Here is a 13,293-nt window from a genome sequence, read left to right on the forward strand (position 1 = left end):
GAAGAAATAAACAAGATCAAGTAAAATGTCTGGTGGGAATAAGTCCTCTGAGGATATGTATGGTGGATTCAGGGCAGGAAGTAATGTGGCAGGCATGGGGGCTCTTGGATGAAGCGAGGGAGGGCCTGGTGGGAATGCGGGGTGGGGGTGCAGAGAGAGAGTCCCAAGAGGGCTTCAGGTGGCACCGCTGAGCCCTTTGAAGGAGGCCACGGGCCCTGTTCCCCGTTCCCCCCGTAGTCAACGCGGCTAGCATGGGGCCTGTGATAAGCGTTGGCGTCATCACAGGAAGAAGAGCAGGTGAACGTCTCCTTGCCTTTCCTCTACTTTGTTTCTTTTTTTGTTTTGTTTTGTTTTGTTTTTTGATGTTTTTTTTGAGTTGGAGTCTCACTCTGTCACCCAGACTGGAGTGCAGTGGCCGCTCCCGGCCACCGCAGCCTCAACCAGCTGGGCTCCGGCCATCCTTCCGCCTCAGCCTTCCAAGTAGCTGGAATTACAGGCATGTGCTACCACGCCCGGATGATTTTTTGATTTATTGTAAAGATGAGGTCTCGCGAAGTTGCCCATGCAGGTCTCGAACCCATGGGCTCAGACAATCCACTCACCTCAGCCTCCCAAGGCGCGGAATTACAGGCTGAGCCACTGAGCCCAGCTTACTTTGTTTCTTGGCAGCGTTTCTCGCTCTCTGGAATTAAGAGTATTTCCTACCTGTCTGCTTGCTGTCATCGGTCTGCCCCATAGAGATGGGCACGGCAGCAGGGATGTTAGGTCAGTGGGCAAGTCCACGGGTATGATGCAAATAATGGCACAACAATTAGATTAGGAAAAAAGTTTATTTTAAAAGTAGCTTAGAGAGAGAGAGGGTGACTCCACCTCTCCAAGATGGGGGGGTAGAGGAGGGAGCAGAGCTTAAAGAAAGCGTGGCCCTCAGAGCTTGAGACTAGAGGCCTTCTAAAACTTCTCTTGAGAGTGGATGAGGCAGGCATTCCAGGAGCTGACATCACGGTGATGGATGGCAGGCGGATGGTTGGGTCAGTCAGTGAGAAGGGCAGGTACGCACAGGAACTGTCGCCATGGTGATGGGGTGGTGGTCTGTGTCACGTAGGTCACGAAGGGCTGATCACAATAGATGAGGGCAGCTTGGCCCTTTAGGGCAGGAAGACAAATACTTTGGATGAAAGTGTTTAGTTAGTACAAAGCAAGCTTGGGGGGTTGAAAGACATCCATCGGTGACTCACCTCCGGTAAACTGGTTCTGTCCCCTGTTAATAATTAGAGGACAAGTTAAAATAAAATGCTAAGGAAGCAAGACAAAGCTTAAAATGGCTGCTGTTTGGCTAAAGTTGCTCCATTGTGGCATTTCACCTTTCCAAGGGACTTAATCTGCCTGGTCCCTGATCTCGCCCAGGTGCCTAGAATAGTGTCCGGCATGTAGTCAGCACTATAGCAGATAGAGGATAGAGAGAGGCAGAGGGAGGAAGGGAGGGAGGGAAGGAGGGAAGAAAGAGAGAGAATTTTAAAAATAACTTTGGTTCACTTTATGCTACATAAATCTTATCTTCTATATCTATCTATATATATGTGTGTATAAGCAAACTAAAATTGTTACTTTAAAAATTATGACGAGACCCAGATTGTCAGTTTCTTCCCTTTCTTCCAGTTTGAGGCCTTCTCCGACAGCTCTGTCTACAAAACCATTCCCAACGCCCCACCCCATCACCCCACTTAATTTTCCCTTGAGCATTCGTCACTCTCCACCCTGAATTTTCCCCTCTTATCTTCCCTCTTTGTCTCCCACATTCGGAAGCAGAATCCATGGCAGCAGAATGCTGCCCGTTTTAGTCATGGCTAAATCCCCAGAACCTAGAGCATGGCCTGGCACACAGATATGCTCGAGGAGTCTGTGTGAGATGAGTGGATGGCTTGCCCCGGAGATGTGTTGGGTAACGTGGAGGCCATGACTGGACTCAATTCTTGAACCTTTAGAAGTTATATGCAAGTGTTTGTGTGGATGTGAATTTTTCTGGAGGAAAGAACCCTGCGTTTTTCCAAATCTTTCTTTTCTTTCTTTCTTTCTTTTTCTTTTTAGAGATGAGGTCTCACCAAGTTGCCCAGGCAGGTCTCAAACCCATGGGCTCAGGAAATCCGCTCACCTCAGCCTCCCAAAGTGCTGGGATTATAGGCATGAGCCACCACACCCAGCCAGTTCCAAATCTCAAAAGGGCACAAGACATTTAAAAGCTGAAGAGGATCTGCTCTTGTCTGTGCTCCTAGTGAACCCAACTCCAGCCCTGAACTGCCCAGGATGGTCCACACGTGTCTGGTGGCTGCCATATTGGATGGTGCCAGTATAGAACATTATCATGGAAAGTTCCGTGGAATCATGCTCTTCTAGAGACTCCAAAAGTCTCAGAGAAAGATTTTCCTTTCTCCAGACCAACCAAGAGCCAGTCTCTCAAACGCTCCCTAACAAACACTAACTAAACATCCTTCTTACCTGTTAAAAAGAAAGCATCATTTGTTCTCATCTAAAAATGCTCATTCCAGGAGTAGATCAGCTGTGATTGTTTAGAAACAAGATGGCAAGTGGAAAGTCAGACATAAAAGAAAATTAGAAGAAAAAATAAATAAGATGTGGAAAGGGAGCACAGAGGGAGTCTTGTATTTATAGTGGTGCTAAGTAGATAGGAAAGTTGGAATTCTTCCTACACGTAGCCTGATGTTTGAGATGAGAAGTTTAAATTCCATCTCTGCTGAAACCCTTAGGATATTTTCCAAAGATGCTGGGACAGGGTTTCTGCTCTACGAATTGTTCTGGTTTCTAATGAATGCAGGAGAAATAGAGACTAATCCTTGGTCAACGGCCCCTGCACCATTCTGCCATAGGAGCTATCCTTCAGTGACCTGGGGGCCAAGTGCAAAGGGTCCCGACATGAGGAAGTCATTCAGCGTCAGAAAAAGGCCTTATCTGAACTTCGAGGGCGAATCAAAGAACTTGAGAAGGCCTGCTCATCAAGTAAGTTTCCTTCTTCCTAGTAAGGCAGGTAGACCCCAGACTCGGACCACTCAAGGGACTGACCGATTTGTCAGGTCGGCTATCTTTTATTCCCATCATTTGAAAACCAAAAGGATGTTGTAATATTAAAAAAAAGATGGCGGACCCTGGTCTCAGAATCAAGTGCAGGCCTTCATAGTAAATAACTACTAGGATTTCAAGAAAAACTCACTATTGTCCTTTTCCTTGTTTCATGTGCCCAAGTGGGAACTTTGTCATGGATGAACACTGTCCAAGGACCAAGGTCGGGAAACCGCTCAGCGTACCCCGTTTATTTATTTACTTATTTATTTATTTTGAGTTGGAGTCTCACTCTGTCGCCCAGACTGGAGTGCAGTGGCCACTCCCAGCCACCGCAGCCTTGACCTGCTGGGTTCAGGCGATCCTTCCGCCTCAGCCTTCCAAGTAGCTGGAACTACAGGCGCACAATACCATGCCTGGCTGATATTTTGATTTATTGTAGAGATGAGGTCTCACCAAGTTGCCCAGACAGGTCTCGAACTCGCGGGCTCAGCCAATCCACTCACCTCGGCCTCCCAAGGCACGGGATTACAGACTGAGCCTCCAAGCCCAGCTCCCATTTATTTTTTATTTACTTATTTATTTTTCAGTTGGAGTCTCACTCTGTTGCCCAGGCTGGAGTGCAGTGGCACACTCACGGCCACCCCAGCGTCGACCTGCTGGGCTCTGGCGATCCTTCTGCCTCAGCCTTCCAAGTAGCTGGAACTACAGGCGTGAGCTACCACGCCCAGCTAATTTTTTATTTATTGTAGAGACGAGGTCTCGCCAAGTTGCCCAGGCTGGTCTCGAACCCGCGGACTTAGGCAGTTGCCTCAGCCTCCCAAAGTGCTGGGATTACAGGCTGAGCCACTGAGCCTGGCCAGCATACCCCATTTAGAGGGGATAGGGCTCTGTCGAGATCTGGAGCTTACTGTGGGTAGAGCCCTGGACAAGGACCTGGAAGCCCGGGTTCAAGTTTCATCCTTGTCTCATGGCTGAAGGACCTTAGCAGAGTTCACCCTTCGTGCCCTGGTGCTGCCTGTGTGACTGCAGCCTCGTATTGGCTGGGTGACCTTGGGGAAGTCATTTAATCTCTCTAGGTCTCAGTTTCCTCAGCTGCCAAGGGAGGTCATGAGGGTTAAAACAGGCCTGTTGTGAGTTCCCCGTAAGTAGTAGCTGTGGTTATCACACAAAATAACTTCTTCCTGGGCTTTTCTTTTATGTATTTTATAGATCATAAGGGCCACCTGAATGAATCTTTTCTGGAACTAAAGACTCTCCGAATGGAAAAAAATATCCAGAAAATATTACTGGGTGCAAAACCTGATTTGCCAACTCTCTCAAGAATAGAGATCTCAACGGTAACCAAAGAAAACTTGTCCCCACAGCGACTGGCATGGGGAGAGGGCGGGCCGGAGGTAGATGCTAGCTGGGTGCCCTGTGTAGCCAGGCCGGTCAGGTCCTCCCTCCACCGAGCAAGCTGGTGTCTGTCCTCACTGGTGGGCACCCTGGCCATCCAGTGTTTGCATGGACACGTGGCCTTCCATTCATGCACAGTAGGACATACCGTTGCAGTGACACTGTGCCAGGTCAGTCACTAAAGCATGGCAGGTCCTTTTCCATGTCCTGTGCGACATTCCGTAGAACATGTTCAGCGGTTCATTTATGACATCATGCCTCAAGTTTGCTTTTCATACTAAACTGAAAACCATGAACACAGAGATGGTAGCAGAAGGAAGCCACGATTGAGAGGACACAAGTCCTGGGGTCAGAGGAATCCGTGTCCAAATCCCAGCTCCGTGATCTGTGTGACCTTGGACAAGGCTCTTAACCTTTCTGGGACTGCATTTCCCAGCTGAAAATGATGATGAAAAAATCAAAGGAGATATATTCTATGAAGGGCTTAGCCCAGTGCCTGGCTGAGAGTGAACACTTAATAAATAAGTGTGGTTATTATTAAATATTCTTTAAGTCATTATTCAAGGAAACCTTCCCTTCTTCAAGGGGTGCAGTTTTATTTGCCAGGATTTTCAGAAGTGATTTGATTGTGCAGTTCAAGGTGCCCTTGTAACCCTGGATGTACGTTTGATGGCCATGTGACAGTGGACAGCTCAGGTTGGCGTCAGAGGACCCGCTGCATGAGTGCTTACTGCTACAGTAGGATCCAAACCATACACAGGCTTTTAATTTTGGGGGTTTTGTTTGTTTGATTGTTTCAGTCAGTCTCTGTTGCCCAGGCTGGAGTGCAGTGACATGCTTATGGCTATAGCAGCCTCAACCTGCTGGGCTCAGGCAATCCTTCCGCCTCAGCCTTCCAAGTAGCCGGAACTACAGGCGTGTGTATTCTCATCTTTATTTATTTATCTATTAATAGATAAATATGGTCACTCTTAATATAGATAAAGAATGTCCACACCCACCTCTCACAGTCACTTTCAGCCCTTTGTGTTTTTGGAGTTGCATTTGTTTAATCTCCCAGGTTTACAGCATAGTGCCAGCAAATGCTGTGGGCTCAGATGCTCACAGCAGGCACTTAGCACTTTAAACCCAGCTGAGTTCTGAGGGGATTTATGATGGTTGTCTGTGATCCTCCAGACTCCCTTGTGGCCTGGTGGCTTTCCCGGGCATTTGGCTGGGCCTGCTGCAGCCAGTCGGCTGAGCAGGGTGTTAGCACGTGCACAGCTGTGAATGCCCACTGTCCTACATCCTCTCTGGAAAGGGTTGAAGTGATGCTCACCACCAGGTTCCAGCCCTAGGAAAATATTTGGCTAGATTAGCCAAGGCTCTAGTTTCTGCTGCATGAAAATGAGAGTCCTTTAATAAAAGGATGGGAGGGGTATCTTCTCTTTAACCTGCAGTCATTCATTCAATGCACACGCCCCCGCTGTGCCACTTTGTGCCAGGTGCCACGCGGGATACACAGAGGGGGATTGAGCAAATAGCAACATGGTCCCTGTGTCTGTGGAACTGTCATCTAGACCAGGGCTTCTGTGTCCTAGCGCTGTTGAGATTTGAGGCCAGATCATTTTGGTCCCATTGGTGGGCGGTGTGCTGGGTTTTACGGGGTGTCCAGCAACATCCTTGCCCTCTGCTCACTGGATGCCGGTAGTACCCTCCCCACCCTCAGTCATGGCAACCTAAAACGTGGCATCCAGACACTGCCACGTCCCGGGGATGGGGACAAACCACCCCAGTTGAGAACCACTGTTCTAGAGGGAAGACAGTGACCAAAGCACAAGACAAGTGATGTGTTATTTCAAAGACAGAGTTCCTCTTTAAGGGAAGGACAACAGTTAGGAGAAAGCAGTTGACAAAAGAATCAGACCGAATAGTCAGGAACCGAAATTAAAATCATCCATTTGGGTCATTCTTGGGTCAACACACAGTGCTTCCACTTCCAGGTGTTGAGATTCAGAATGGACTGCAGAGAGATAGCTTTTATTTCTTTTTTATTTCAGCCTCAGAATGGCTTTTGCAACTCAAGGTTCAGCTCAGCCATTGAGAAGTCGGGGAAAACGGACATGGCTGAGGCTTTGGATCTCAGTGAAAAGCTGGTATGTACACACTGCACCTGTGCACCTCCTGTCCAAAGCCTGGGTCCCCTGCAGCCAATATTAACCACGGGGTATTTAAATATTCACCTCACATGCCTATTTAGTTGTTCTAAGAACACTACAGGACCCATCCACTGTCCCAGCATGGGCCAGCAGTTGCACAGCCGCGTTCCTTGAAACACTGGGTCGTTAGAATGAATGTTTATGTCTGTTGTCATTTTCCCCCTCAGTTCTCAAAAAAGGCATCGGGTAAATGGAAGCAGGGAAAATGCAAGTCGTACGAAAGCCCCAGTTGCCTCCTTCCTAGATCGTTGGTTTGTTCTCTGCAATTGCAGAAAAATGAATGAAACCAAATGAGATGCTTGCTGCCTCCTCGGTGGCCTCCGGCGGCTCTGGGGCTGCCACTGACCCGCAAACGCTTTCCCTGCAGTACATGGACATGAGCAAAACACTCGGAAGCCTGATGAACATCAAGGACATGTCAGGCCACGTGTCCATGAAATGCCTGTCGCCCAAGGAAAGGGAGAAAGTCAACCAGCTTCGGCAAAGGGACCTCGACCTGGTGTTTGATAAGATCACCCAGCTCAAGAACCGGCTGGAGAGGAAAGAGGAGCTTCTTCGAGGATACGAGAAAGACATTGATCAGCTCAGGTACCACAGAGCGCCCGGGTCCCCCAGGGAAGGCCCAGGCCTCCCATTCTCCTGGCTAAACAGTGAAGACACCCGGGCCTGGGATGGAAGGCAGAGACCTGAGTGTGGAATGACTAAAATATCAGAGCAGGAGACAGAGGGACCCCAACTAGGCCCTGTCCGTGAGGACATGGCCACGGAAGTGCTGGGTTCTCTCTGTTCTGTGCGCCACACTCTCTTCTGACTCTGGGCTTATGGTTTGCCACTTGCATAGCTTTGACAGTTCCTTCACAGTTCCAACAGTCACAGTTTCCCTGCCCGGGAAGTTGGGAGGGGACAGTAGTATGTCCTGAGTCCCCCACTGTCCAAGTTCAGTTGCTGAGCTGCTTGTTCCGCCCCTCTGCTTCCCAAATCTTTGTCATGCTCTCCTGCTTATAATGACACTCCCGAGAGAGGCCCTTCTGTGACCCTTCTGGGTATGGGACATTGGTGATGGATGAGAAGGATGGGGGGAAAGAGATTCCGCCTCTCCTGTGCCCCCAGGCAGAGCAAAGTGTCTGTTCAGATGTACCAGTCACAGGTGGCAAAGCTGGAGGACGACATCTACAAGGAGGCCGAAGAAAAGGCCCTGCTGAAGGAGGCCCTGGAGCGCACGGAGCAGCAGCTGTGCCAGGAGAAGCGAATTAACAGGGCCATCAGGCAGCAGAAGGTGAGGCGGCACCACTTGGGTGGAAGCTCCCAGTCTACTCCTTGGCTCCCTTGAGACATGGCGGTGCAGACCGCATCCACTGATGCAAAGGAAGTGGACCAATAACTTTAGCACCCGACAGACCAAGGTTGAGCCCAGGGCTCGTGCACCTACTGTGTGTCCTACCTACTCTGAGACTCGTGGTGCTCATCTGTATTTTATTTTATTTTATTTATTTATTTTTTGAGTTGGAGTCTCGCTCTGTCGCCCAGACTGGAGTGCAGTGGCCGCTTCCAGCCACTGCAGCCTCAACCTGCTGGGCTCCGGCGATCCTTCCGTCTCGGCCTTCCAAGTAGCTGGAACTATAGGCGCGCGCTACCACACCCGGCTAATTTTTTGATTTGTTGTAGAGATGAGGTCTCGTCAAGTTGCCCAGGTGGGTCTCAAACCCGCAGGCTCAGGCAATCTACTCACCTCGGCCTCCCAAAGTGCTGGGATTACAGGCTGAGTCACCGAGCCCGGCTCATCTGTATTTTATAATGGTGGCTGTTATTCATATTTTTGTCATTCTGCCAGGAGCAGGGGCACATAGACAAATAAGCTCTCTGAAAATGGAGATTTGGGTTCACTGCTCTGAGTGCCGGGACACAGTTGACACCCAGTAAATATTTGGTGAATGGATGGGTGGACAGTCAGACCGACAAGTTGATGGATGGACAGATGAATGAATGAATGAACAGATAGATGGAGGCTGGGTCAAGGAGTGGACAGGTGGATGGGTGGATGGATGTCCTTAAGAACATATCCTTGGCTGGACTCAGTGACTCAACCTGTAATCCCAGCACTTTGGGAGGCAGAGGCGAGTGGATTGCCTGAGCCCACGGGTTTGAGACCAGCCAGGGTAACTTGGCGAGACCAAAAAATTAACTGGGCCTGGTAGTGTGTGCCTGTAGTTCCAGCTACTTGGAAGACTAAAGCGGAAGCATCACCAGAGCCCAGCAGATTGACGCTGGGGTTGCTGGGGGTGGCCATGAGTGTGCCACTGCACACCAGTCTGGGTGACAGAGTGAGGCTCAAAAAAAGAGAATATATCAATATCCTTTAGTGTGGAACAGACAGGTAAGAGTTGAGTCCAGCCGGGCTCAGTGGCTCAGCCTGTAATCCCATGCCTTTGGGAGGCTGAGGTGAGTGGATTGCCTGAGCCCGCGGGTTCGAGACCCGCCTGGGCAGGCGAGACCTCTTCTCTACAATAAATCAAAAAATCAGCCGGGCGTGGTAGCGCATGCCTGTAATTCTGGCTACTCGGAAGGCTGAGGCGGAAGGATCGCAGGAGCCCAGCAGGTCGAGGCTGCGGTGGCCAGGAGCGGCCACTGCACTCCAGCCTGGGCGACAGAGTGAGACTCCAACTCAAAAAAAAAAAGAGTTGAGTCCAGGCAGATTAAGGGGGTAAGGGCTGTGTCAGAAGGCTGCTTGGGGCTGTGTTGTCCAGGGAGAGCACTCAGTCAGTGACAGCACTCAGGATGGGCCTGCTAACACCATGACACCTGCAGTGAGTTGCAGAGAACTGGAGTGTGTCCACCAAAGGGATGGGCGGGTGGACATTTCAGGTTGATGGAGCCATAGAGGAACGGTGTGAGGATAAGACTTGTTTCCTGGCACGGAGCTGGAAATGGCATTGGCTTGGGAAGCCTAGCTTCTAGGCTCATGCTGGTGATCCAGCAAATGGGGTTTACCTTCCTTCTACCCCCTGGTGCCTCAACTGTACCATGGTACTGGATTCAAGTCCCCCCACTTCTTAGCTGTGTGACCCTGTGCGAGTCTCTTGTCCTCTCTGAGCCTTGCTTTCCTCGTCAGTACATGGGAACTCACAGCCCCTGCCCTGAGGAGTCAGGTGAGGACTCAGCACACTGCAGGTACCCCTGGCTATCCATGTTCTCACTCTCTGAACTCAGGAGCTGAGTGGTTTCAGGTGTCGAGGGGATTTGCCCTGTCTCCAAAGCACCCACGCAGGGCCTAGCACTGGCAGGTGGCCGCTGCCTTTTCTGTGCTGCCCATGCCCTGTGCACGTGGTCTTTCGGTGAGTCCTGCCTCCGACCCCTGAGTTTCCCACAGTGAGGCACGCGTGACCAGCACCTAGATGGTTTCAGAAGCTCCCTGACAGCCCTGCACCTGCCGAGTGGCTGGCAGAGGGGCTTTCCTGTCTTATTTGCAGCTTACACCTCTGTCCCCGTTCCTGCAGTCCACAAGGTGCTGGAACAGTGACTTTTAAACAGGCTCAGACTCCCTCTTTTCCTTACTCTTGCCTACGGTGAAGCAGACCTCAAGGCTGGGATCAGGCAAGCAAGGAAAAAGCCACAGCCACTGACAGTCAGGACCGTCTACAGGCCAGGCACCACGGGGATCTGAACCCAAGATTGACTCCTGTAACCCTGTTACAGATGAGATGCCAGGGTTGCGGGGAGCCAACCCATTTTCTCTGGGTCACCAGCCTGAGTCTGGAATCCTGGTTTCCCAAGCCAATGCCACTTCCAACACAATGTCCAGAGGCTAATGTCACCCATCCATGCGCTGCAACCATGATCAGCCTTATTCAATGCCTCTAACTGCCCTGCCTGGGATGATGGGCCTTACTTGACAGATGAGGAAACTGAGCCTCAGAGAGCTAAGGGACTTGCCCAAGTCCACACAGTAGCTGGTAAGGAGAGCTGGGACCTGACCCCAATGTCTCTGGCCCCCGTTCTTGTGTCCTCTGCTGAACTGGTTGAGTCTCCATCCTCTTTGTAATTGTTAGCTCTTCTTGGAGCTGGGGAGGGTACATGCGTGTGAGTGTGCAATGTGTGCATGAGTGTCTGCGCACATCTGACCATGTGTGTATGTGTGTGTGTGTTGCCCGCCTGAGCTCAGAGGGGCCAAGTCCTCGTGGGAGGGTGTCCCCTCCCCAGTCAGGAGGCTGGTTAGGCGAGTCCTCGCAGCAGTCTGACCTCCGTTCTGCAAACCTTCCTGAGGACAGCCTCCCTGGCTTGCAGGCTCAGAAGTGAAGGCAGCTGCCCTGGAGGGAGCCCCAGACATGGCTCTTCCAGCATCCACTGCTCTGAATTAAACATCACAGGCCTCAGTCTGCATGTGTCACGGGGCTGCCTCGGGCAGGAGACAGTTTCCTTTCACATGGCGCTACACCAGGGAGAGCTGAGCGCCGACAGAGGTTGGGATCTCCTTTGATGTGCCCTCTGGAGAGCTCGCTCCTTCCCGAAGCGTCTCCCAGGACTTGGCAAGCCAGGAGCTGAAGCCAAGATACCAAACCACACAAAGGCTGGCAAAGGGCCCCAAAAAAACCCTTTGTCATGGGCTGGCCAAAATGGAGGCGAACCTGAGGATTTGCATAATCGGCTTTGCATGCATTATTCATGGGTGCTCATTCATACACAGTACAGACAGCCAGGCCAGCCCAGACGGCCTTCCCGTGGAGAAGGGTCTGAAATGGCCCAGTTCCGCCTGTATCCGGGTCCCCAGCTAGAGCTGGGAACATTCAGATCCATGGAATTCGCAAAAATGGGAAAGATCTGGTAGGAACGACAACCAGAGTCACGGCAGCGTTGCTGGTATCGTTCCCATGCCACACGGCCCGCCCTCACCTCACACCAGCAGGGAGAGCTGGCAGGTGTCACCCACAGAGACAGAAGCCCAGGGGGCAGAGGGCGGCATCACTGGGCTGCTCTGTGATGCCGCCCTCTGCAGATCACGAGCAGAAGTGATCTCCGGACCCACCCCCTTGCCCCCCCATCCCTCCCAGGTGCACGCCCCTCATGCTCCATCACCGTCACTCTCGGGTTCTTCCCAGGGCTCGGTTCCCACTTAAGGTCTGTGATTAACCTATTGTCAGGAACGCCATGCCAGGGGAGCAAAATATTTAAGTTTTGCTGGATTCGAAAGGAAACCTGTATACGTCTCTTTGGGCAACAGCTGCTTCCTAGACGTATATGGAAGTTAAAGGAACATAAAATCCCATATTTTCCCTTAAGTTTTTTTTTTGTTTTTTGTTTTTTTTTTTTGAGTTGGAGTCTCACTCTGTCACCCAGACTGGAGTGCAGTGGCCGCTCCCAGCCACCGCAGCCTCGACCTGCTGGGCTCCGGCGATCCTGCCGCCTCAGCCTTCCGAGTAGCCAGAATTACAGGTGCACGCTACCACGCCCAGCTAATTTTTTGATTTATTGTAGAGATGAGGTCTTGCCAAGTTGCCCGGGTGAGTCTCAAACCCGCGGGCTCAGGCAATCCACTCGCCTTGGCCTCCCAAAGTGCTGGGATTACAGGCTGAGCCACCGAGCCCGGCCCCTTAAGTTTTATACCTAATATTTTCACAAGGAGCCTTGATTTTTTTTCAAGGCTTCCTGTATAAAATCTCAAAAAAGATGACATGGATGAGGCCCTGAGAAATAAAATTACTCACTTTCAGCTTGAGAACCACCCTCCCTCCCCACCACAGATACACACACAAACCAGTGTAGTTTTGATGCTTGAACATCTCTTCACTGGGCAGAACTTTTCAGAACCAAAAGTCATACTTCCATGCAGTTGAGATACGGGGAAACCTCAGTGCTGAGCATTCACACAAGAACCTCGTGGCCACCGGCCTCCTGATTCGAGGAGTCCCTGGGTCTTTAGCTCATTCCATGTGACAGTGTGACAGTGACAACAGCCCAGGCTGAACCCAGAAGTCCACTTCTACCTCGTGAGATAAGGCAGAAGCGTCTCTCAGAGCTAAGAGGTGGGCTTTGGAGTCAAACAGAGGTTCAAGCCTCCCTCTGCCCCCTAAGTGACCCTCAGTAGGTGACTTTACCTCTGTGTAATAGGTTTTCAACAGCAACCACAATAATGTAATGACAGGCTCTCTTCATGGGACATGAGGAGGTTAAATGGTGTGATGAACACAGTGAACTCAGTCACTGGCTGGCAACTCACGGATGGGGGGCAGTTCCCATGTTCCTTTAAGGGAGTTTTCTGCCCGCTAGTGAGTCCTGAGACCCTAGGACATTGTCCTTGGTCCCCCTAAAGCCAGCAGTTCCTTTGTAAAACTCTCCTTTCTACTTGGTGAATACAGCTAAGGCAACAGCCAAGAAAGAGCCGATACTTTTTGTGAATGGGTTGAAACTGGAAGGTTCAATAGAAAAATGTTCAATACACAGAAGTTTCCCTTTGAGAAGCACGCAGGCCCTTTCTTCGCCTTTCTCAGGACTCTATGTGTGAGAACGGCTGAGACACACTGGCTGCTTCTGGCTGGAGAGCAAGCTTGGCTCCCCTTCCCAACTCCAGCCAATCAAGTCCTGCCAAGGGACTTGGCCACAGCTTTGCACGGTGGCACCAGCTGGTCTGGAG

The 13,293-nt window shown here is 50.9% G+C and overlaps 1 protein-coding gene across 1 annotated transcript in view; it reads left to right on the plus strand.

The window, feature by feature from the left end:
* Positions 1-13,293, plus strand: part of LOC103271169 (forkhead-associated domain-containing protein 1) — a gene marked incomplete at its 5' end in the record, with an annotated part of 47,478 nt that overhangs the window by 25,484 nt on the left and 8,701 nt on the right. The window contains 5 exons of the mRNA XM_021717870.1: positions 2,883-3,012; positions 4,285-4,412; positions 6,510-6,605; positions 7,036-7,256; positions 7,779-7,944. Of these exons, the coding sequence (XP_021573545.1) occupies positions 2,883-3,012; positions 4,285-4,412; positions 6,510-6,605; positions 7,036-7,256; positions 7,779-7,944 (741 nt within the window). The remainder of the gene's footprint in view (positions 1-2,882; positions 3,013-4,284; positions 4,413-6,509; positions 6,606-7,035; positions 7,257-7,778; positions 7,945-13,293) is intronic.

The sequence above is a fragment of the Carlito syrichta genome, unplaced genomic scaffold (genome assembly GCF_000164805.1).
Source record: "Carlito syrichta isolate Samal-C Ts95f unplaced genomic scaffold, Tarsius_syrichta-2.0.1 Scaffold311355, whole genome shotgun sequence".
Taxonomy (NCBI): Eukaryota; Metazoa; Chordata; class Mammalia; order Primates; family Tarsiidae; genus Carlito; species Carlito syrichta.